This window comes from Hippichthys cyanospilos, chromosome 20 (genome assembly GCF_059441005.1).
Source record: "Hippichthys cyanospilos isolate Australia breed blue-spotted pipefish chromosome 20, RoL_Hcya_1.0, whole genome shotgun sequence".
Taxonomy (NCBI): Eukaryota; Metazoa; Chordata; class Actinopteri; order Syngnathiformes; family Syngnathidae; genus Hippichthys; species Hippichthys cyanospilos.
In genome coordinates, this window is record NC_142388.1 from 10,413,458 (window position 1) to 10,436,758 (window position 23,301).

The following is a 23,301-nucleotide window of genomic DNA, read 5'->3' on the forward strand; positions in this document are numbered from 1 at the left end:
AACTGGTAATAAAAACAACTGAACTCACAGTACAGTGTTCCCTCGCTACATGACGGCTTCACTCTATCGCTGATTTTCATTTATGACCATAACTCTCTTGATTACAGGTTTACCTTGCTTTTTTTCTCAGTATATTTCCCCCTCACAAGTCTCACCTTACAAAAACAAGAACTATATGCATTTATTTTTTCAATTAAAAAAAAGTTAAAGAAATCTAGTTTATTTCAGTTAATGTGGAATTGCAGAATTTTTGGTATACAGTAAACAACAAGAGTGCAGCATTCGCGCAACATCAAATTCAAATCAGGACATGATTTGGAATGTTGCTTGCCATGTGTAAACATGCTCAGAACAACCCAAACACAAGACTTGGTGTTAAATGTGGGCCACAGAACCAGACGGACGAGCCCGGCCCTCCACTTTCCACTGTATCAAGTTTCACATCATCTCAACATTGCTGTGCTGCCGTGCAGCTTCACGCCTCATCATTCCACAGATGGTGACCGTGGACGAGCTCCTGGAATTCGGCGGCGGACTGTCAAGCGTGCTGACGGCTGCCGCCATCCTGCTTCTGGTCTATGGGCTGTCGTCCGCTTTGAGGCAGCAGCAGAATGCCAACGAGCCTCCGGGACCGAGACCGCTGCCTCTGCTGGGGAATCTGCTGCAGCTGGACCTCAAGAGACCTTACAACACCCTGGTGGAGGTTCAAACCAACAACTTTGCTACTCGTGTGAAAAACAGCAGCGGTGGACTCGAGTCACATGCGCTGAAAAAGACAATTTTAAAACTCTCGGTTCACCCAGATAAACTTAATGAAAGACTGGATCTGAGTTTGAGTACGAAGAAAATGGTTGGCAGGATTCCCAGCATTTTTCAGAATTCTGACTTTATTCCTAGAATTCTGACTGTGAAGTCTGTGAATAAAGTTACGAAATTCCAATTTAAAGTCAGAATATCAGAATTCTCATGTTGAAGTCAGAAGTCTGACTTTAAAGTTGGACTCTTCAGAATTCTCACTTCTCAGCAGTTGGACGAACGTCTTGAAAGTCTTTTAAGTGAGAATCTTCACTTTAAAGTTCTGAGAATTCTCAGAAATTAGAAGTTTCAGGAGTCAGAATTCATTTTAAAATCATAATTTGACTTTATTGTCATTATTCTGACTTTTAAGTTATAATTCTGGATTATTCTAAGAATTCTCACTATTCTCAAAAGTCAGTCTTTCAAGTCAGATTCCTCGTTTTAAAGTATTGACTTTATCTTTATCTTGACCTGACTTGAAAGTCGTTTCTCAAAAGTCAGAATTCTAACTTTAAAAGTCAGAAATCTGACTAAAGTCAGAATTATGGGGATTTTCGGAATTATTGTTCTAGTCTTGGAAGTCAATCAAGTCTTTAAAGTCAAATTTCTGACTATCAAAATTTTGACATGTCTGAGAATAAAGTTTGAATTCTGACATTAGAGTCAGAATATCAGAATTCTCATTTTGAAGTCAGAATTCTGACCTGTCGTTAAAGTCGGACTTTGACTATCCTCAAAATTCTCACTATTCTCGGCAGTCAGTCAAAAGTCTCAGAAGTAAGTCAGATTTTGTCAGGATTTGATATTCTCAGATTTCAGAAGACTCAGAAGTCGGAATTCACACCTTAAAGCGAGAATTCTGAGAATAAAGTTGGAATTTTAACTTATTTCAGTTCAGTTATTTCCTCTTCAGGCAGAGTTCTGACTTAATACTCAGTATTTTGCCTAAAATTCAAATTCTGGACAATTCTCTGAGTTTTCACTTTATTCTCAAACGTTGGTCAAAAGTAAGAATCCTCATTTTAAAGTTGAAATTCTGACTATTCAGAATCCTGAGGGAGAGGTCAGAACTCTGATTTTAATGTCTTTACTCTCAAAAGTCAGTATTCTTCTGTTAAAATCAGAATTGTGAGAATAAACTCAGAATTCTGACTTTAGGTCAAAAATACTTTGACTTTTTAAGTAAAAAATCTGACCAAAGTAAAAATTCTGATGATTCTTAGAATTCTTGCTTTAAGTCTCAGAAGTCAGTCAGTCTCAAAAGTCTTCAAAGTCAGATTTCGGAAATCTCAGGAGTCAAACTGAACCCTCAAAAGTGAGAGTTCTCACTTTAAATTCAGAAATTTGATAATAAACTCAGAATTTTCACTTTATAGTCAAAATTCTTACTTCTTCCACAGAATCAGTCTCCAAAGTGATGATTCTGACTTTAAAGAGAGAATTCTGACCTTTGTGAGAATTCTGATATCAAAGTGAGAACCCTGCCTTTAATTTTTTTTTAATGAATCGTGCGATAAAATCAGCAAAAAGCGGCAAAACCATTAAATGTACATTTTGCCTCTCAGCTCCTCATCAAACAGTATGTGAAAAAAGAGCAGAAAAGTTTAACTACTGGACTTCGAAAAGTTAAAAAAAAAAAATCCAAATTGTTCACTTGAAAAGCCGATAACCCAAACTCTTGTTCCTACCTCTGCTGAAAACCGTCATATGGACCAAAGTCGACATCGAAGGACTTCACCTTCTAAATTCTCTCCCATATCCTCAGATGTCCAAGAAGTACGGTCCAGTGTTCACGATCTACCTGGGCTCCAAGAAGGTGGTGGTCCTGGCCGGCTACAAGGCGGTGAAGGAAGCCCTGGTCAACCACGGCGAGGAGTTTGGAGACCGAGATATCTTGCGCATCGTCAAGCAGTACAACGATGGACACGGTGAGTCAGACGCAACCAATTTCACAATAAGTAACAACTCCTGGACATGGCTTTCAACCTCCAGGTGTCATATGGAGCAACGGAGACTCGTGGAAGGAGATGCGACGCTTCGCTTTGAGCAACCTACGAGACTTCGGGATGGGGAAGAAGGCGTGCGAGGACAAGATCATCGAGGAGTGTCAGCACCTCCTGCAAGTCTTCAAGAACTTCAAAGGTAAAGCTTGAGGATCTCCAAGAATAAATCTCCAAAGTTAGCATGTTTTTTTTGTTTTTTTTTTTCCTCTCGGATTCTAGGCGAAGCCTTTGACACCACGCAGCCAATCAACTACGCCGTGTCCAACATCATCAGTTCCATTGTGTACGGGAACAGGTTCGACTACGATGATCCTGAGTTCAACGCCATGGTGGACGGAATGAATCGGAAAATCCAGCTGGCCGGCTCACCATCTGCTCAGGTATGAATGTAACACGGTAGAACAAAATTTTGGTTGAGTTAAGTCTAAGGTCTAACTAATTTCTGGGTGCGGACTTAGGGTACCTGTGGTTCCAAGTTTGGATGAAAAGCTTGTAAAAATCCTCTGCATTGCTACTATGTGAGGTTTCTGGTTGGAGATTTTGAACATACTGATCTATTGAGAGCTACACACACCTCTCACCTCTTGCACAATGGTGGCATGGTCTCTATAATTGCATATTTTCATTTGCAATAATGTGAATGGATCTGGAAATGATACCCTGCGTTAAACTGGGTTTCGTGGTGTGGTATACCACTCTGCATCTTCTGTTCCATGACGTTACTGTGCCCGCACAGGTGTTTAACTTGTTCCCGTGGCTCGGCAAGAGGTTGCCCCAGAACAAGGAGTTCTTCCAGCTGACAGCCGACTACCGAAAAAAAAATCTGGAGATATTCAAGCGACTGAGAGAAAGCCTCAATCCATACTTTTGCGGAAGCCTGGTGGACGCCTTCTACGCCCGGAAGCAACAACTGGAGGTACGAAGCAGTCTCAACCCCCAAACGTTTGTCTACTGGTTCAACTCCAGTAACTGTAAATGCCCAAAAACCTGCACAGGTTCAACTGAAATGACTACAGTTCGCCTCAAAGTGGTCCAGGTCAAAGTAGAAAATACTCAAGGACAATCAGATGTCCTGAAACAACTCCTTGTATCTCATTTGCGTGCTAAGTGTTGATAAAATGGTACAAGATAAACATCATGCCCAGTTTGAGGTCAAGAATGCACCCGAGCAGGTTTTGATCCTGTCTCTAAAACTTACAGCAAATCATTTCCCACTTTACCCTGACTACCCTAAAAAATGGGATTATTCCTAAAATGACATGTAGCATTTACACATAAGCCTTCAACCTTGTTTCATCAGACTACATGGTGTAAAAGTCCCTAATAGGTATGTCTTATGACACACTCTCAACAAAAGATTGGCTTCTGTCTCATCACTCCACCAACTGGTTGATTGTTGAAGTCTAGCATTGACACAAAATAACTTCTATCTTGTCTCCTCAGACCACAGTATTTAGTCTATCATGGTCTGAATGTACTTCAGGTGCATTTGGGCAAACTCCCAGCGGTCTTTTACACAAGACTTCAATCTTGTCTTATCAGACCACTGAATATAGTCTCTAAAGGTCTAAAAGTCCCTAATATGTTTTACGGCACACCCCCAACAAAATATTAGCTTCTGTCTCATTACTCCACCGACTGGTGGATTACACAGTATTTAGTCTTTCATGGTCTTCAGTCCTACAGGCGCCTTTCGGCAAACTCACAACTTTCTTTTACTAAAGACTTCAATCTTATCTCAGAACTTAGTCTGTCATGGTCTGAGAATCCTTAGGCATCTTTGGCTGATTTTTCAATCTGACTAAGGATTGTCGTCTGTCTCACCACTCTACCAACTGGTGGATTGCACAAATTTCTTCCTTGTCTCATCAGACCACAGAAATGAGTCTCTCATGGGATAAAAGTCCCAGGTGCCTGTGAGCAAACTCCCACATGTCCTATCTGAGAGTCTTATGGTGATGGCCTCATCCCTTGAGTGGAGGTCATAATTTGTCACATTTGTTGCCCTTCGTTTTGGCAAACAAACATATCTTACCCAAAGACAGTTACTCCGACACCCACTGTCTTTTAAGACCTGATTCAATCTTCCCACCAAAATAAATGATTAAATAACACAACCTGTCCCAACTGAATCAATCAAGATCAGATTGCGTTTCACAACAAAAAAATAACTCCATTTTGGAATATGGGGAAGAACTGAAGAGCTACAAATACTTTCTGGATATGAATTGTGATGTGTTCAAGGTCCATATACTGTATACTGTTGTGTCTCGTGACTTTAATGGTTGCTCTGCTGGTGTATTCAGGAAAGCGGAATCACTAACAGTCACTTTCATGACGAAAACCTGATGTGGACAGTCCAGAACCTCTTTGCCGCCGGGACAGACACCACGGCCGCTACACTCAGATGGTCTCTGCTTTTCATGGCCAAGTACCCTGATATCCAAGGTAAGACCAGAAACAAAACTTGAGTGTCCAGCATCGGAGCCTAAAGGCCTGGTTTCCCCCCACAGACGAGGTCCACGACGAGTTGAAGCGGGTAATTGGGGATCGACAGGTCCAGGTGGAGGACCGCAAGAACTTGCCCTTCACCGACGCCGTCATCCATGAAACGCAGAGGATGGCCAACATCGCGCCCATGGCTGTCCCCCATCGGACCAGCCAGGATGTCACCTTCCGAGGGTACTTCATCAAAAAGGCAAGACCGGTACTCTAGAACCTTTTCTCAGGACTAGAACCAGTCTTGAGATTAGTATCTTCTCCCTGGACTGGTATCTTCTCTGAAGATCAAAACTTCCCTCGCTACAAGAAACTTACTTCTGTAGAACTACCGTGACTAAAACCTCTTATACATCCAGGACACCACTGTCTACGTCCTCCTGACATCCGTCCTCTATGACGAGAGCGAGTGGGAGAAGCCGCATTCCTTCTATCCTGACCACTTCCTGGATAAGGACGGGAAGTTTGTCAAGAAAGACGCCTTCATGCCCTTCTCTGCAGGTGGGCGATCACAAACGAGTCAGGAAAATCTTCCTAACTTTAGCGCCCTCTGCTGCTTGTGGTTGTGCAGGTCGCAGGGTTTGTTTGGGAGAGAGCCTGGCCCGCATGGAGCTCTTCATCTTCTTCGTCACGCTGCTGCAGCACTTCCGCTTCCGACCTCCCCCGGGGGTCTCCGAGGACAACCTGGACCTGACCCCCCGCGTGGGCTTCACCCTCAGCCCGACGGCGCACAAGCTCAGAGCACTTGACTGCATGTGAGTGCCACAGTTTTACCGGAAGACTTGCAGTTATTAAATAACTCAAGGTGGAAACCTCACGTTACTAAATTGTGGATTTAAAACAAGCAACTTCACAAGCTAAATGCTAAAACATAAATACCCTGGACAAACAGATAGAATCTATGGAGTAGTGTTATGAAAATGAAAGCAATGAATATCTGAACACAATCAGTGCAGTGACACATGTAGACAGACAATATATCAATACTTGGAGGTACATATTCTTTATTCTCTCCAACAAATGATCTATCTTTGTGTCTGCTTGACGGTTTTGTACTGCCACCTGGTGGCCAAGTCAGACACCAAAAAGAGCTCGACGTGATGCATGAACTATCACCCTTTGCATTCCTTTGTTATTGTAATATATGAATTAGTTAATGCCAAATGCTATGAAGCAGGATTTGACTTTGGAGAAGATGATTTGTGGTAGAAATTTTGAGTTATGAGCATGGTAATGCAACAAATTCATCTCATATCTCAAGGCACCACTGTATACAAAATCAAAGTGACTCAATTGTAAATAAATAATCACTTTCTAAACTGTGGACAAATCTCTTGGGGAAAAAATAAAAATTGAACAGCACTGCATTGGCCCTAAAAGAAGCTGGCGCACTGGGAATCTGCCATGTATGCCAAATGGTCAGTCCAGCAATGGACATGAAGAAATCACTACAATAAAAAAAAAAATAATAATAATAATGAAAACGAAGGAAAGACGCTTGAAGAGACCTACGACTTCATTTGAGTACTTGTAAAGCTTTTCTTCCTTGTCGAGAAAGACTGAATGAATTGACCTATATTTAACCAGTGCTTGAGTAAAAACTGTGATTAAAAACTTATAATTACACATGAGTGTGCAGCATGTTTAGATGCATCTCCATAGCTTGAAACAAACACGATCATTCTGCATACCTTTTCATCTACTAAAGCAGAATTAGAAGATCTTGCCGGAACTGCAGCCTGCAGTCTTCACATGTAACAACAGGGGCCACTGTAACACAAACAAATGATCGAGTAACAACAAATGAGTAACAGAAAACTGTCATTACATTTCACAATCGTGTAAAAAGGTCATGTTTTAAAGAAATTGTGAATTATTACGACAGCTGTTACTGATTCTAACGAGGACACCAAATGTGGACTTTTCGATTTGTATTTGTTCAACACTACCATGTTTTCAAAATCAACACAAAGTGCTTATGGTGAAGTTTTTGACTTGACCTATAAATCAGGTCCTGCCCTATTGCTATGGGTTGGACTTTGCGAGCAGTCAGGCTCCGACAGATTGGGTGGAGCTTCACTGCAAGAATCGGGCTCACAAGCATGGACGTTTCCGTCGATTTCTTCCCACTGAGCTCCAGTTCGGTGCTCGGCTCCGTACTGGTGCTGCTCCTCGCCTACGTGGCCTGGTCGTCGGCGTCCGGTTCGCAGGAGTCCCGGCGCCCGGAGCCTCCGGGCCCCAGGCCGCTGCCGCTGCTCGGGAACCTGCTCAGTCTCAACCTGCGAGGACAACACTGGACCTTCATGGAGGTGAACGACATCCTGCGCGTGCACGCACGAACGAGCGTCGTTTTCACTACTACTCTCTAAAATAAGTCACATTTATTTGTATAGGCTTAACTCGCACAATTCCTCAAAGGGATTCATTTTAGTTCCGTCGTTTTTTTTGTTTTTGTCGAATGCAAATTTGAAAAGAGTTCATTATGTAATATATAAATCATTCTCAAAGATTATTTCACTGTCCTTCCAGTCTCGAAACAGATGTTTAAAACGAACTTTGAAATACAATGGCGGGTCAAAAGAGCTGCAACGGTATTATGAATATAGAAACGAGATAACGACACGCAAGCCAAACAAAAAACAAAACAAACCAAAAACAAACCAAAAAAAAGCAAGAAAACGCATTAAAAGAGAATGGACAAGTAAAATGGAAGCAAAACATGTGCAAAAAACACCCCAAATTAAAAAAGCTGCAAAAAAAAAAGCATACACATTAAAAGAAAACTATCTAAAAATGCAATCACAAAACTATATGGCGCAAAACTAAAACAAAAAGAATGCAAAAAAACCACAACAACAAAAAAAAACAGCTCAGAGATGAAAATAGCTGTAAAACAAAATACAACAGAAGTGACACCACTAGGGAGTGGGACCAAAAGGTATTGACCATTGGCTAGTACATTATTTAGTAGTAATTATTAAAAAAAAAAAAAAAAAAGAAAATAGAGACACTAATAGGGACAGGACCAAAAAAGCAATGACCATCTGCAGGTAGTAATATTAATATAGAAAGAGAGAATGGGGCATTTGTTTTGTTTGAAATTGGCATCCATGTCATTTTTGTGGTTGCATCATTTTTGTTTTTGCAGTCCTTTACAACGGAAGTGACACCACTAGGGGGCGTGATAAAAAAAGCCATTGACCATTCGCAATTAAAAAAAAAAGAGAATGAGGCATTTATTTTGTTGTAAATTAACATCCATGTTGTTTTTGTGATTGCACATTGTTTTGCTGTTATTTATTATTATTTTTTATACCCCATTCTTGTTTATAGCATTATGCTGGCTCCCGTGCCTTTGCCCCAGTCGGCCATCATAGATTGGTGCACTTTTGGACTCTCGCTCAAGTTCCAGCCTTTTGATATTTTATTCCAACACCATCAAAGTTAAAATTTAGCTTAAACGACACACAGAATCACAGCAATCTCCAGCTCAAGTCACACATACAAAAAAAAAGACATAAAATTTTACAGTATTAACATTTTTTTATATACGTATATATATATATATATATATATATATATATATATATATATATATATATATATATCAAATCTAGGTATTTTCTTTGTTATCATGTATAAGATGCACCAATTATTTATCAACAATGTAAAAATAAAAAATATTTGGTGTAAAATATGATGTATGTAAAAATATTTGATTGCTGCTGGGTGTGCGAGATTTTGTTTACAAAAATAACTACTGTCCAAATTTGGGACCAGATAAAACCATGAAGACCTGCCGTCAAACAAAGTTAGCAAACAGAAAATTCTTGTTGACTTGTGTTTCACCTCAAGACAGTAGGTGGTGGTAGGGACCAGATAATGGCTATGTCTTCAAGTGTCACCATGTCACAAAATTTTTCTCAATTTTTTGTGGGTGTTTATAAAAATAATCCCAAATAATTGAATTATTACGCCTTTAAACGCATTTACAAAATTAGGAAAAAAATGCAATGTGTATAGTTTGTCAAATGTGTGCACAAGGGTTAAAGCAATTGTTTCTAATTTTCTAATTATATGTAATATATTTACGGTACATAATAATCTGAATGTGACTTGACGTTAACTTTGACCCATCACCCTGGTCCAAGATGTCGAAGAAGTACGGCCCGGTGTTCACCTTCCACTTGGGCCCCAAAAAGGTAGTGGTTCTGGCCGGATACAAGACGGTGAAGGAGGCCCTGGTCCAGTATGCCGAAGAGTTTGGGGAACGAGAACCTCCTCTAACGGTGAAGGAGGCCAAGCTGGAGCATGGTAAACGGTTTATACACCACAATGATAGAGAGCACATGAAGTGAACGACGATTGTGCGGCTCTCACGAGGCATCTTGTGGAGCAACGGAGACTCGTGGAAGGAGATGCGGCGCTTTGCTTTGAGCAACCTCCGAGACTTCGGGATGGGAAAGAAGGCGTGCGAGGACAAGATCATGGACGAATGTCAGCACCTCCTGGAAGTCTTCAAGAAGTTCGGAGGTACTTACGTTTTAGTACTTGATTGTGTATGACTCTTCATCTGTTCATGAGATATTGGAGATTTTACCTATCAAAAGTCCTTGTGGTATCGGCGCTTGGTATCGCTGAACACTCAAGAGGGAATCATCAGTAGGACCTTAACTCATTCAGTGCCATTACAGTAAAATGTGATTTTTGATGTTTTTAAGCTTTAATGGCAGTGAATCAGTTAAATCGTTTTTCATGGGTGTGGTGATCTGTTTCATGCTATGTATGACAATAACATCTTACCTTCACAAATAACTAATGGACATGGTATGACAGCTGACTTCACTCAACATCAAAGTAAACACTACGCTGTCCTAAAATGAAGTCCAATTGCTACCAGTAATTTTCCAAATTAAATAAGCCTTAAAAAGCAACATTGTGTTGCCAGCAATTAGCAGCAGCTCCAACATTAGCGGTTAGCAGCACTAGATGCAAGCTGAGTTAGCAGCAAAAATGAATTTACTTTTCAAAGGCACTTCAATAGACATCCACGACAACTGTTACAGTTACTGTTCCTACTGATCACTTTTTGTTAAAGCGGACTTACTCAAAGTGCAGTTATACCAGTAATTGGTGGCTAGCTAAGTTAGCGGCTAGCAGCACTCAAGTGCTCCATATAGGCTGGCAAGAGACAAAGCTGCTGTTTTTACTGGTCACTTTTCCCCATATTTTATCTAGCAAAAAATCCATCCGTCCGTCCGTCCGTCCATCCATCCATCCATCCATCCATCCATCCATCCATCCATCCATCCATCCATCCATCCATCTTTGAAAGGTATTGCCTATGGTTTCAGGCGGTCCGATCGACACTCAGCAGACAGTCGACTACGCCGTGTCCAACATCATCTGCTCGCTGGTGTTCGGTAGCAGGTTCCAGTACGACGACCCTGCCTTTACGGCCAGGGTGCAGCGCATCAACAGAGGCATTCAGATCTTGGGTGGCCCATCCTTGCAAGTAGATGGAACGCCATCCACTTTTAGGTGAAACTCATTGAGTTGGAGCAGGTGACTCCAAAATCCAAATGTTGCTTCTTGTCAGTTGTACAACATGTTCCCGTGGCTGGGCGAGATATTCTCTTCATCAAGAAAAGAAATTCGCAGTTTGGGGAGAGCAAACCTGGATCAGAACATGGAATTGATCCAGGGTCTGAAGAAGACTCTCAATCCCGAGAGCAGCCGAGGCTTTGTGGACTCCTTCCTCATCCGCCAGCAGCAGCTAGAGGTCTCGCAAAGCAATGACAACAACTGAATACATTTGGATTGGGAATGGCTCACCATTGACATTTCTTTGTGTCTGGGCGCAGGAATCCGGGGACGTGGGTCAGTTCCACACTCCCAACCTTCTGATGAGCGTTTCCAACCTGTTTGCCGCAGGTACAGAGACCACCTCCACCACCCTCAGATGGGCCCTCCTCCTCATGGCCAAGTATCCCCACATACAAGGTGCTTTTATTTTATGCTTTTAATCCAACCCAAAAACAAAATGTTGTCTTATTTCAGTGCTTCTCAATCACATTTTATAAAGCCCCCTCAAGGAAAGAGAAGACATTTTGCGACCCCCGAAATGTAGTTGTAATTTCTGTCAGGGGGCTGGTATGACTGGGAAGTCAGTTAATTTATGTAGTTTTGAATTTGGTGGCTGGGAGAAATTGGGAATAAAAAACAAAGCTTTATTTAAAAAAAAATGTTTAAAAGTTGAGGATAAGTTGCAAATGGGGTATTTTAGCCAGAAATTTGAAGTCCAATCATCATTTTGCGGGCCACATAAAATGATGAAAAAGTAAGAAAACTTACTCTACTTTTTTTGTGTACCCGCAGACGAGGTGCGAGCAGAGCTGAAGCGGGTGATTGGAGATCGTCAGGTGCAGCTGGAGGACCGCAAGAACTTGCCCTTCACCGACGCAGTCATTCACGAGACTCAGAGGCTGGTTGACCTCATTCCCTTGTCGCTTCCTCACCGGACCAGCCGGGATGTCACTTTCCAGGGCTATTTCATCAAGAAGGTCAGCAAAACACAAAAAATGACTCAGACTCACAACCTCATTCGCTGCCATTGACGGCTATAGACGTCAAAGTTTGAACTTGATTTACAGTGAATGAGTCATGAAGTTAAATTAATACTTACTACTTTCAATTTCCTGTGATGTGCAACCAAGTAGTTCTAGTAGGTCTAAGTCTTTTTTTTTGGGGGGGGGGTCACAGGGAACGACAGTGTACCCTCTCCTGACGTCTGTCTTGCATGACGAGAGCGTATGGGAGAAGCCAAATTCCTTCCATCCTCAACATTTCCTGGACAAGGACGGAAAGTTCGTCAAGCCCGACGCCTTCATGCCCTTCTCGGCAGGTGCGTCAAACACAACGCCGTCACTTGTTGCGAGGCAGAGTAGAATAAACTGAAAATCTGTTTTCATGAATTAAAGGGCCTATAACATGATATTTTATTCTTTCCATAGTGTAATATGTGCATATAAATTACATTTTGTACGCTGGTGATTTAATGTCAGATTAAATATGACTTTTATGGTACCGATATACAGTATATAACCAGGAAGTAAAACACCTCATTTGTAGAGACAGCGCCTCTTACCATGTGGTTTGCCTTGCCCCGTTCATGATCTTCTAGCTTCTTGAGCACTCATCCTCATGAGGCTCGTTGCTGATGGCGACTATTCCAACAGAAAGAATACGGCCCAAAAACAGGTGTTTTACTGACATTCACATGGAAATCGGTGTCAATACACTGCTCTCACGAACATGCGTTTTTCCTATAAATTTCGTCCCTGTAGGAACCTAGTTTTCATAACAATAGTTCCGCCTGCGGGTGGATTATTTTATACTGACGCTAATTGTGTGGCTCTGTGCTCCAAAACACACATTTTGGCCACTTCAGCATTTTTTAAAGTAAAATATTGTAGTTAATAAATTAAATGTTGCTGTGTACTTGGCTGACTTGGTGCAAAACCTCTTGTCCTCAGCTCTGAAACCAAAATGAAACTAAAAGATGTGGATAAGGTCGGCATGTATTTACTCTTGCACAGGCAATGCAAGGAGGTGTAGGGGGTTTGCAAATTGCACCTGTCTTGCTCTTGTCGTCATAAGCAAACTTCAAGCCGTTTTCATTTGCACGGGTGGGGCCGATGCAAGAGTGCAGAAAATGGAAGGAATGCTTGGAAATGCATCAATGAATTGAAATTGAAAAACAAAAACAAAAAAAATGGACTTTTCATTTTACACTTCTTAAAAAAAAGGTTTCTGACTTTGCCGCCCTCTACTGGTTGGCCTGCAGGTCGCAGGGTTTGCCTGGGTGAAAGCCTGGCTCGCATGGAGCTCTTCCTCTTCTTGGTCACACTTCTGCAGCAGTTCCGCTTCTGCCCCCCGCCGGGGGTCTCCGAGGACGAGCTGGACCTGACCCCCTGCGTGGGCAGCACTCTCTATCCCAGCCCTCACAAGCTTTGCGCCATCCCCGTTGCCAGCTAGCCTGCTAGCGATCATTTTTAATCAAACTACTAATAACTTTGCAGTTTGTTTTTTCATCACGGCAATCTTTGCACATTTGTTTTAAAGTAGTGTCTGAAAGTAGTGTTTTTCCTGCACAAGTTTAAATTGTTTTTGACTGTGAGTGAATAAAGATGATTTTTACACATTTGTATTAAAATTATGCTGCTGTAATACTACATGATAATGCAATATTGGTGTTTTTTTTAAATGTCATAAAATGAAGATATTTGAATAGACTTACGTTTCATTGTGTCATTTTCTTTTATTTCTTTAAATGCTTGAGGTCTGAAGCACTGGTTCTCAACCTTTTTTCAGTGATGTATCCACTGTGAAATATGTTTACAGTCAAGCACCCCTGAAGCAGTGCAAAGCATTTTTAGGTCAAAAAAAAAAAAAAGACTTAAAACATGCTATTAGTGTCTGATTTATTAACCTTTAGAACTTTTCGAACTTCATTTGTGTTGGTCCACAAAAAAATAATCAGCATAAAGTGTACGCTTTTGAAATTTTATAAATGAATCTGTTATCAAAAATAAATTATTATTATTGTATATTTTTCCACAAAAAATAATCAACGTAAAGTGTCAGGCCTGTTCTCAAAATACTTATGTCATCAAAGAAATATTAAACATTGTCATTTTTGGGGATTTCTGATCAGAAAAACAAATCATTAATTATGAAGAAATAATCAACATGAAATGTCAGACCTTGTCCTCAAAAAGAAATTATTATAAATACATATTTTTTCAGGGAAAAATACTAAACATAAAGTGTGTTCACAAAAATAAATCATTAACTTGGCAGGTAACGAGAGGTGACAAGTTGGGTGGAACCATTCTAGTATACGAGAATCTAGCATTTTACAAGAATGCAATTGGACGTAAAATTAGTTTTATGAGCTTATATTTTCCTCAAACACTGAATTAATTTAATATTTATTTTAAAACAATTTTTGCCTGTTTGTTTGCTCGCCTGAAGTTCCTTCAAGTACCCCCAGGGGGTACTAGCACCCCCATTTGAGAACCACTGTATACCGTATTGGTAGGTTTCACGACAGACACTTGTTACTCATTCTGATGATACTAAAATGACTTTTTAGAGTTATTGAAACAGTATGTATTTAGTCAACTCTGTCATCTTGTTTTCTCAATAAATCATCAGCGCGGACTTTATTATGGTAAGGATTTGACCTCAAGTGACGTCCTGCCCTCCTACTATGGGTTGGACTTGGGCAGTTACCTTGCGACGACAGGTGAGTGAGAGCTTCACTGCTGCTCCAAACCCAAGCATGGACGTTTCCACCGATTTCTTGCCGCTGAGCTCCAGTTCGGTGCTCGGCTCCGTGCTGGTGCTGCTCCTCGCCTACGTGGCCTGGTCGTCGGCGTCCGGTTCCCAGGAGCCCCGGCGCCCGGAGCCACCGGGCCCCAAGCCGCTGCCGCTGCTCGGGAACCTGCTCAGTCTCAACCTGCGAGGACAGTACCGAACCTTCATGGAGGTGAGCGTGCATGCGCGTGCACGCACGAATGCGCGTAGTTTTGACTTCAGTCACGCACGAATGCGCGCAGTTTGACTTCAGTTTTTCTTTGTTTGTTTTTTTTTTCAGATTGCACTCGTTTGGTGTGTGTTTTATTCATTTATTTTATTTTCTAGAAATCTGTCATTTGAGTTCACTTTGGATTAGTCTTTTTTTTTTTTTAACTGTTTGCATTACGTAAAGTACAATACTGAAACGAACGTTTGAGTGTTGAAATCCGTGTTGAAATCCATGGGGTTGATCTTTTTTTGACATTTTTCAAAATTATTAAATTGTATGAGTTTTCTCATACATTTTACATTTCTTAATTTTTTTTGTAAAATTGTTTGTATTTGTTTAATATAATGCATGTTGTTTATTGCTTTTTTGTTTTTGATTATATTATTTCACTTACCATATGTTTTAAGTGTGTAAAATCCCTCACCTTATTCTTAATATACTTATCAGGCAACCAGTAACATTTTCTCACATTTTACTCAGTTTTCATAGTCAAAATTTAAACCTTTGCAAAAGATTACAATGAAAAAAATCGGTGAAAGTAGTGAGGGAACACCGTGCCTGTAAATACATCTGGAAAGTTGGGAAAAAAAAGGTGAAAAAAGGACAATTTTGTTATACTTATTTTAATTGAAACATAAGATGTTTCAGTTTCATTTTCTTCCTTTGCAGAACCTTTGCATTTATTTCATTAGTGAAAATGCTTTCAATGCAATTTGTTTCTTAGTCTTTGTATAACAACATTCCTCTGGACCATATAATATGTACACTTTGGACTTTTAATTTGAGCACTTCTAGACTACACTGGTCCAGTGTGTTAAAAGTTAGCCAAGACGACAAACCGAAGTGCAGCAATCTCCAGCTCAAGTGACACTTCCAAAAAAAAAGTGTTTTATATGACCACAGTCTGTACTAACTATTTATTTGTATACTAAATAATCTACATGTGACTTGACATCGACATTATCTCATCACTTTTGTCCAAGATGTCGAAAAAGTACGGCCCGGTGTTCACCTTCCACATGGGTCCCAAAAAGGTAGTGGTCCTGGCTGGATACAAGGCCGTCAAGGAGGCCCTGGTTCAGCACGCTGAAGAATTCGGAGAGCGACAACCTTCTCAATTCATCAAGGACGCCGGGATGGATCACGGTAAACATGCACGTTCCAATGAGCAAATTTATTCAAGCATAGGAAGCGATTGAGACTGTACGACTCACCCGAGGCATCGTATGGACCAATGGTGACTCGTGGAAGGAGATGCGTCGCTTCGCTTTGAGCAACCTTCGAGACTTCGGGATGGGAAAGAAGACGTGCGAGGACAAGATCGTCGAGGAATGCCAGCATCTCTTGGAAGTTCTCAAGAATTTCAAAGGTGACGGGCAGGCGTTGATTTGGGCCCATTCATTTTCTTTTTTCTTCCTCCGTTTCTCCCTTAATTTAGAGAGAGCAGCCAATTGAACAATGTACAATAGAGACTGTAACCTGAAAAAAAAAATATCTTCACACCATAAGAAGCAAACAGCATGGCTGAGAAGTTATTGCTCATCATACCACCCAGTCATGCTACAGAGAAGGTTGAAAACAAGCATAAGTATGTCCATACACATCTGTATTTTGAGATTTTATGTATCAAAAGTACATATGTACATATGAAAATTAGAATAATGTGTTATATGGATGAAAATTATATATATATATATATATATATATATATATATATATATATATATATATATATATATATATATATATATATACAGTATATATATACAGTATATATATATATATATATATATATATATATATATATATATAATTTTTTGCTAGCTAAAAGCACATTGAGTAAGACTGTTTTGTTCAAAAGTGATTAGTAAGCACAGCAACTGTGTTACTTGAGTCATTTTCGTTAAAGTACCCCTAGAGCAGTGGTCCCCAACCCCCGGCCCGCGGACTGGTCCCCGTCCGTGGATCAACTGGAACCGGGCCGCGTGAGCTGCACCCGAAATAATGTTTTGGAGATGATTTAGTTTAACAGTTCATACGTTTGTGCTTGATCTTTGTTTTTTTTTTTGGCGCCGCCTCTGGCCGCTGTTGATATTACATACATAGTGAGAAGGATGATGTGGTTTTTAGAGTAGCCAGCCCCCCCCCCCAGCTAGCATGTACTTCTGCAAGCCATTGTTAGCACGGCTAATGCTAACCGCTAAAATTGGAGCTGCCGCTAATCGCCGGCAACAGGCACCACATAATAAATTGTCAGCGTGATTAAGTCTTTTTAAGGCATCCCTGAATAGCAAAACTAGCAATTGGACAAGGTAGTGTTGTTGAAGAATCAGGTCAGCTGTTAAGAAGTGGCACGCTGCCGGGGTATACGTCAAAATAAAAGTGTCCAATAGAATTGATGTTATTTATGAAGGTCAGTTTTACTTTGAATTTGGCCTTCTCTGTGTCTTAGTGAATAATTGTTGCTGTGGTTCTTCTTTCTGATAGTGTAAACTGAATAAACGGGTACTTGAGCAGGAAAAAAAACAACTCAAAAGCAAGTACTTGTAGTGATATTAGTATCCTATCTCCAAAATGTTCTTCTTTCCTGGTGGTGGTTATGGTTTTAGGTGAAGCCTTTGACACCCACCGGCCAGTCAACTACGCCGTGTCCAACATCATCTGCTCGCTGGTTTTCGGCAGCAGGTTCCGGTACGACGACCCCGCCTTCACAGCCCGGGTGCAGCGCATCAGCCAAATCATTCATGGCTTCGGTCTACCATCTTTGCAGGTAGATGGAACACCATTCATTTTGAGATTCTGGGAAGAATACTTCAATGCCCAAATTATTAACACGATATCAGATTCTGGCGCGATGATAACCTTTAGCAAAAATATCACATTTATCACGCTAAATTAAACATGTAAAGGAAAAAAAAACCTTCCTAAAGACCTATAAATGTATACATGAATTATATCTGCTTGAACACATCCAATTTAAAATGAAATATGGGCACTTAGTATAAAATAAGTGTACGTCTACAACACAACCATGTTAATCAATTAACAGTACAATGTGGATTGCTCTCTCTCGTTAGCCAAGTAGTTAGCCGCAGGAGCAAAATTAGAAGAATGCTAAAGCCTACAAAACAGGAATAAACATTGTGATTGGCTGCGGCAGCAGAGGAGGACTCATGTGTAATACACAATGAGAGCTGCACACTGCAGTTGCCCATTATGAAAAGAAGAAAGGAAAAAAAGGGATTTTCAAATAAATTACCAATCCAGTTATTGGCCCATGTTGCTCTTCCTCAGTTGTCCAACATGTTCCCATGGCTGGGCAACTTGTTCTCGTCAGAAAAAAAGGAGCTCCGCAGTCTGGTGGCGGCCAACAAGAAGCAGGACATGGAACTGATCCAGGGTCTGAAGAAGACTCTCAACCATGAGAGCAGCAGAGGCTTTGTGGACGCCTTCCTCATCCGTCAGCAGCAGCTGGAGGTCACGCAAGGCGACGTGACGTTACAACTCAAAACTGGATTGGGAAGTGCCCACCATTGATTTTCCTTTGTGCCTGGGCGCAGGAATCCGGGGACGTGGGTCACTTCCACACTCCCAACCTTGTGATGAGCATCGGCAACTTGTTTGCCGCAGGCACAGAAACCACCTCCACCACCATCAGATGGGCCCTCCTCCTCATGGCCAAGTATCCCCACATACAAGGTAGAAAAAAGTGGCCCCACACTTGTTAGGGCGGTACGATTACGACCAAAATAATAATCACAATTATGTTGGTCAATATTGAAATCACGATTATTCATCATGTTTGGTCAAACGTGTCCATTTATTGCACTTTTTTTTTTTTTTTTTAAATAAGCAGGCTATAAGGCTTCAAGGCTTGATACTTATACTTATTGATACAGATAATAATAATAAACTAAAATAAAGAAAATAATTTTTAAAACAATGGCACACAGGGCAACACGGCTAACTGAGTTGCTGAGTGCAAACCACTGAAAAAAAATAAACCTATTTAGAACCAAGTACATTATTTACTTTGAAGTAAATTTTACTCAATGAGCAGTCCGACTGTCATTTTCGGTCATTTCAAACCGAATTTTTCAAAATGGGTCTCAATTGACAGCTAACACGGTATATATTAGGATCAGGTGAGAAACTCAACGCCATTTCACTCTGGTAAATAATACATTAGGGTGCAAACATGTGTAAACCATTGCCCCCTGGTGGTAGAATGACAAACTGCTTGATTTGACATCTAGTGTAGCCAGCTTTTTAAATGTTAATATCGCAGATGATCAGCTCAATTAATCGTGGCAGCCAGTATCGTGATCACAATTAAAATTGTATTAATTGTGCAGCCCTAACACTATCATCTAGAAAGGATTACATTTTGACAGTATTAAAACTGAATAAAATGTGACAAAATGTTCATGGTCACCTGATAAGTGTATTAAGTGTAAAGTGAGGGATTTTTCACACTTAAAACATATAGAAAATGAAAAAATATAATTGACAAGAAAAGCAAATAAACATGCAGTATGTAGTAAAAAAATACAAACCCTTCTTGAAATATAAGGTCAGCACGGAAGTAGGGCTAACAAAGGATAATGTTGCTAGATGTCATCAGTTTACAGACCGCATGATAGAGAATGAGCAATTAGCACCACATGATGCAATTAGCTTGTTGAACTAGTTGCTATGCTAGTCACATGAGTAGCACGCAACTACTGCTTGAAAATTTGAAGCATGACAATGGTTGAACGTTAGCATTAAGATGTTAAGCTTAAAGTCGAACATCTAATTAAGATAGGAAGTAAACAATGGGCAAATTAGCATAACAGCATTAGCATGTTCACACAATTAGTCAAAGTAAACCACTTCGCTCATACAACAACTGATCTGTTTCATATGCTTTCATTGCACGATATCATTAGCATGTCGAGCTAACTGCTTTGCTAAACTTACAAGTAGAACTACAGCTTCAATATTTGAAACACGACAACAGTTGAACATGGTAGCGTTAACATGTTAAGCAAAGTAACAACGAATTAAGATAGGAAGTAAAGGAAGGGCAAATTAGCATAACAGCATTAGCATGTTCACACAATTAGGAAACCACTTCACTCACACAGATACTCATGTGTTTCATGTCCTATGCTTCCACTCCCTTTTTCCTTTGTTTCTGTAATCTCACAGACAAGGTCCAAGCAGAACTAAAGCAGGTGATTGGAGATCGTCAGGTTCAGGTGGAGGACCGGAAGAACTTGCCCTTCACAGACGCTGTCATCCACGAGACGCAGAGGCTGGCCAACATCGCACCCATAGCCGTCCCTCATCGGACCAACCAGGATGTCACCTTCCGAGGTTACTTCATCAAAAAGGCAAGACCTGTACACTAAAACCTTTTCTCAGGACTAGAACCAGTCTCGAGATTAGCATCTTCTCCTTGGACTGGTATCTTCTCTCAAGATTAAAACTTCCCTTGCTACTAGAACTTACTTATGTCACCTTCTATTTCAACAAGAAGGTCTAACTGCTACAACAGAACCTTTTCTCAGGACTAGAATTTATCTGTGCTGATCTGCCCCCAGGTATTTTTAGGTTACTTTCCACTGTGCGCATTTTTTTATTTGATTTTTGGGGACTTAGGGCACGACTGTGTTCCCTTTCCTGACTTCCGTCTTGTATGACGAAAGTGTGTGGGAGAAGCCGAATTCCTTCCACCCTCAACATTTCCTGGACAAGGACGGAAAGTTCGTCAAGCCGGACGCCTTCATGCCCTTTTCGGCAGGTGCGTCAAACACCGTCACTTGTTGCTAGGCAGAATAGAAGAAGTTAAGCCTATTGTTTTCTTGACAATGGCGCCTTCTGCTGGTTGCTTTGCAGGTCGCCGGGTTTGCCTGGGAGAAAGCCTGGCCCGCATGGAGCTCTTCCTCTTCTTCGTCATGCTGCTGCAGAACTTCCGCTTTTGCCCCCCGCCAGGGGTCTCCGAGGACCAGCTGGACCTGAACCCCAGCGTGGGCGGCACTCTCAGCCCCGCCCCGCATAAGCTTTGCGCCGTCTTCCTTGCCGGCTAGCCATGTCGTGGCACGCATCATTTTTGATCAACTAATTGCGTCAGTTTGCTTTTTCATGATTACAAATTTTGCACAAATCGTTTCAACGTATCACAGTATAGTTTTGACAAAAAAAGGACCAAATTTTCCGCTTTTAATAAAGTGCAATCATTGCGAATAAATACCAATCATGTGCACATGTACGCATTACTGGGCTACACAGGCATTTAAACATCAGTGGAGCATTTAACCATCAATAAACCCGCATGAGCAATTAAAACTTGTCATACATGATGCTGTCAAAATAATACCCAAAACACAATTTGAGTATTCGTAATTTTAAAGGTGGAACACACACTAACTCGAGTCCAACTTATAAATGAAAGAACGTTTTCTAGGAAATTTACAAACAACTACATATACATTAAATATATTACATTTAAATTGCATATGACTCTTGATTTGTAATAAAATACGCACTATACTGCCTCTGTGATCACAGCCTTAAAAAAAGGTCCTCATCCCTTGCTAAGTTTGCATAAATATGCTCACATGAGGGGTGTGGAGGAGGTGGGTGGGAGAGAAAAGGAAATGTAGCCATTGAAATGTGTTTTCTGACATAACCGTCTGAACAATAACTAGAAAGATTAGATTGGAGAGTTTCTAATTCTAGCTCCGGTCACTTTTTGTTGTTGCTTTTGTTCATTTGTAACAGTAGATGGGGCTGCAGCTCTGTAATACAGTGAGCTAGAAAAGTTGAACTTTCTTATTATGAGGTAAAAGATCTTTTTTTTTTTCCCCCAGAAGCCATCTTGACATCATATTTATTCATGTACAGTATCACTGCACTTGTTGGTTTCATTTCAGACTGCGTTTAATGGATGTATAGCATTCATCCATGTATAGTTGCCATATACTAAAATTCTGAATTATTTGTGCCGCGAATGCTATTTAATACACATTTTTGTTCCAAAGTCAAACTTTACTACCGTACGTTTGTGCTAAAATAAAGGCAAATTAACAGATATTCTTAAAAACCAAGCAGTCTATAATTGCAATACTAGCATTAAAATATCTTGATAATGCCATCAGGTCCGAACAACTGCATATTCAGTCAACTCGTGTTGAACAGCAAAAAAAAAAAGAAGCAACAATTAATCAACTACTAGTCATTCATCAAATTAATCAATAACATTTTTTGACAATTGAGTAATCACTTTAAGACCTAGCTTAATTTAAAATGATCCAAAACATTGTCATTTCAGGTAAACATTCTCTCATTTCTGTAGTAATGTAAGCAGGCTTATTAGCTGTGTTGAATGAAAAAACATTTGCAAATGTTTGCATTTAGTTGGGCAAAAAAAATAAAATGTCTGCCTTTTTTTAAACTGACATATGAGGGACCAAATCAGTAAATTACTCAGTTTATTTTTAATCCATGTAATTTAAATATTAATGCAATTTGAAATGTCATAATTTTTTCACAAAAAAACCCATGTAACTGAAACTAAGACTTTTTAAAAATCCTATTAACTGGTAAAATAACGATTATTTCAGTAACAGATGAATCCGAAATTTTCTCCACACTCCACTAGGGGTTGCTTGCAGACCACCAGTGATACACAGGCACACTACAGAAGAAAAACCAAGACTAGACCAGCATGTTGGTCTAGTCCCCCCTCCCCATGTTCATACAATCCCCAGTGGATCCAATATTTATGGATTGGTAAGACCAACACGGAGCGGGGAGTTGACTAACATATCAAGTGTCAAGGCCTTGTCAGAAAGCCCCTAAATTTGCATCATTACTGCATGGTCTCAGGGGAAACGGCGGGGCTAATTCAAACCGTTTCCACACAGCTGCTATAAGCGATGTGGTTCTCTCGCCAGTGTGGAGAAATGAAACCCAAGGCTCAAAATGTATACGCATATATTTTTGCCGCAGTTTTGTTCATTCATGATTTCAGAGAGACTTTAGAGACTTGAAGAAGAAATTAATCATATTAATGGAAAGAGGTGCAACATTTAATTAACAACTAGTCAATTACCAAATGCATTTATACTTATTTTGGATAATCGCTGAATACTTTTGAGGCCTAAAATTGTCCAAATGCTCAGAATGTCAATTTCTCAACTGGATATGTTCTCAGCTTCCTTTAGTCTTGTAATGAAAGCAAACTGATTATCATCATGGGCAATCGAAATAAGTTATTTGCTAAAATCTGATTTGACTTTTGAAAACGACTATCAACATTTTTGCCAATTTTCTGACATTTTGAAGCAAATCAGCAGCCAGTCATTTCAAAATTATATGTTCTATCCCAGCTCGCTCCAACCTCCATGCGTGGAGTTTGCA

The 23,301-nt window shown here is 40.4% G+C and overlaps 3 protein-coding genes across 4 annotated transcripts; all 3 read left to right on the plus strand.

The window, feature by feature from the left end:
• The first annotated feature begins 440 nt into the window (after nucleotides 1–440).
• On the plus strand, nucleotides 441–6,926 carry LOC148407364 (cytochrome P450 2K1-like). Its single transcript, XM_088402982.1, has 9 exons — nucleotides 441–703; nucleotides 2,564–2,726; nucleotides 2,791–2,940; nucleotides 3,021–3,181; nucleotides 3,538–3,717; nucleotides 5,108–5,249; nucleotides 5,315–5,499; nucleotides 5,660–5,801; nucleotides 5,872–6,926. Exons 1-9 carry the CDS (start codon nucleotides 497–499, stop codon nucleotides 6,057–6,059), a joined length of 1,518 nt encoding a protein of 505 aa, XP_088259108.1. The 5' UTR covers nucleotides 441–496; the 3' UTR covers nucleotides 6,060–6,926.
• Nucleotides 6,927–7,326: 400 nt separating this feature from the next.
• LOC148407365 (cytochrome P450 2K1-like) lies at nucleotides 7,327–13,594 on the plus strand. Of its 2 annotated transcripts, none has more exons than XM_088402984.1 (9): nucleotides 7,327–7,609; nucleotides 9,503–9,614; nucleotides 9,684–9,833; nucleotides 10,655–10,815; nucleotides 10,900–11,082; nucleotides 11,165–11,303; nucleotides 11,679–11,863; nucleotides 12,063–12,204; nucleotides 13,147–13,594. In XM_088402984.1, the coding sequence occupies exons 1-9, from the start codon at nucleotides 7,328–7,330 to the stop codon at nucleotides 13,335–13,337; spliced, it is 1,545 nt and encodes a 514-aa protein (XP_088259110.1). In that variant the 5' UTR covers nucleotide 7,327; the 3' UTR covers nucleotides 13,338–13,594. The 2 variants fall into 2 exon arrangements, with proteins under 2 accessions (XP_088259110.1, XP_088259109.1); XM_088402983.1 differs by having other exon boundaries at nucleotides 7,331–7,609; nucleotides 9,452–9,614.
• An 846-nt stretch (nucleotides 13,595–14,440) lies between these two features.
• Nucleotides 14,441–21,298, plus strand: LOC148407366 (cytochrome P450 2K1-like). Its single transcript, XM_088402986.1, has 9 exons — nucleotides 14,441–14,853; nucleotides 15,876–16,038; nucleotides 16,112–16,261; nucleotides 17,502–17,662; nucleotides 18,187–18,369; nucleotides 18,453–18,591; nucleotides 20,086–20,270; nucleotides 20,539–20,680; nucleotides 20,776–21,298. Exons 1-9 carry the CDS (start codon nucleotides 14,575–14,577, stop codon nucleotides 20,964–20,966), a joined length of 1,593 nt encoding a protein of 530 aa, XP_088259112.1. The 5' UTR covers nucleotides 14,441–14,574; the 3' UTR covers nucleotides 20,967–21,298.
• The last annotated feature ends 2,003 nt before the right edge of the window (nucleotides 21,299–23,301 follow it).

Coding starts and splice junctions, on each gene's coding strand:
- LOC148407364 (XM_088402982.1), top strand. CDS start 497: ATGGTGACCGTGGACGAGCTCCTGGAATTCGGCGGCGGACTGTCAAGC. Junction 3,182..3,537: donor CCGGCTCACCATCTGCTCAG/GTATGAATGTAA, acceptor GTGCCCGCACAG/GTGTTTAACTTGTTCCCGTG. Junction 5,802..5,871: donor CTTCATGCCCTTCTCTGCAG/GTGGGCGATCAC, acceptor GTGGTTGTGCAG/GTCGCAGGGTTTGTTTGGGA.
- LOC148407365 (XM_088402984.1), top strand. CDS start 7,328: ATGGGTTGGACTTTGCGAGCAGTCAGGCTCCGACAGATTGGGTGGAGC. Junction 9,834..10,654: donor AGTCTTCAAGAAGTTCGGAG/GTACTTACGTTT, acceptor CTATGGTTTCAG/GCGGTCCGATCGACACTCAG. Junction 10,816..10,899: donor TGGGTGGCCCATCCTTGCAA/GTAGATGGAACG, acceptor GCTTCTTGTCAG/TTGTACAACATGTTCCCGTG.
- LOC148407366 (XM_088402986.1), top strand. CDS start 14,575: ATGGGTTGGACTTGGGCAGTTACCTTGCGACGACAGGTGAGTGAGAGC. Junction 18,592..20,085: donor CAAGTATCCCCACATACAAG/GTAGAAAAAAGT, acceptor GTAATCTCACAG/ACAAGGTCCAAGCAGAACTA. Junction 20,681..20,775: donor CTTCATGCCCTTTTCGGCAG/GTGCGTCAAACA, acceptor GTTGCTTTGCAG/GTCGCCGGGTTTGCCTGGGA.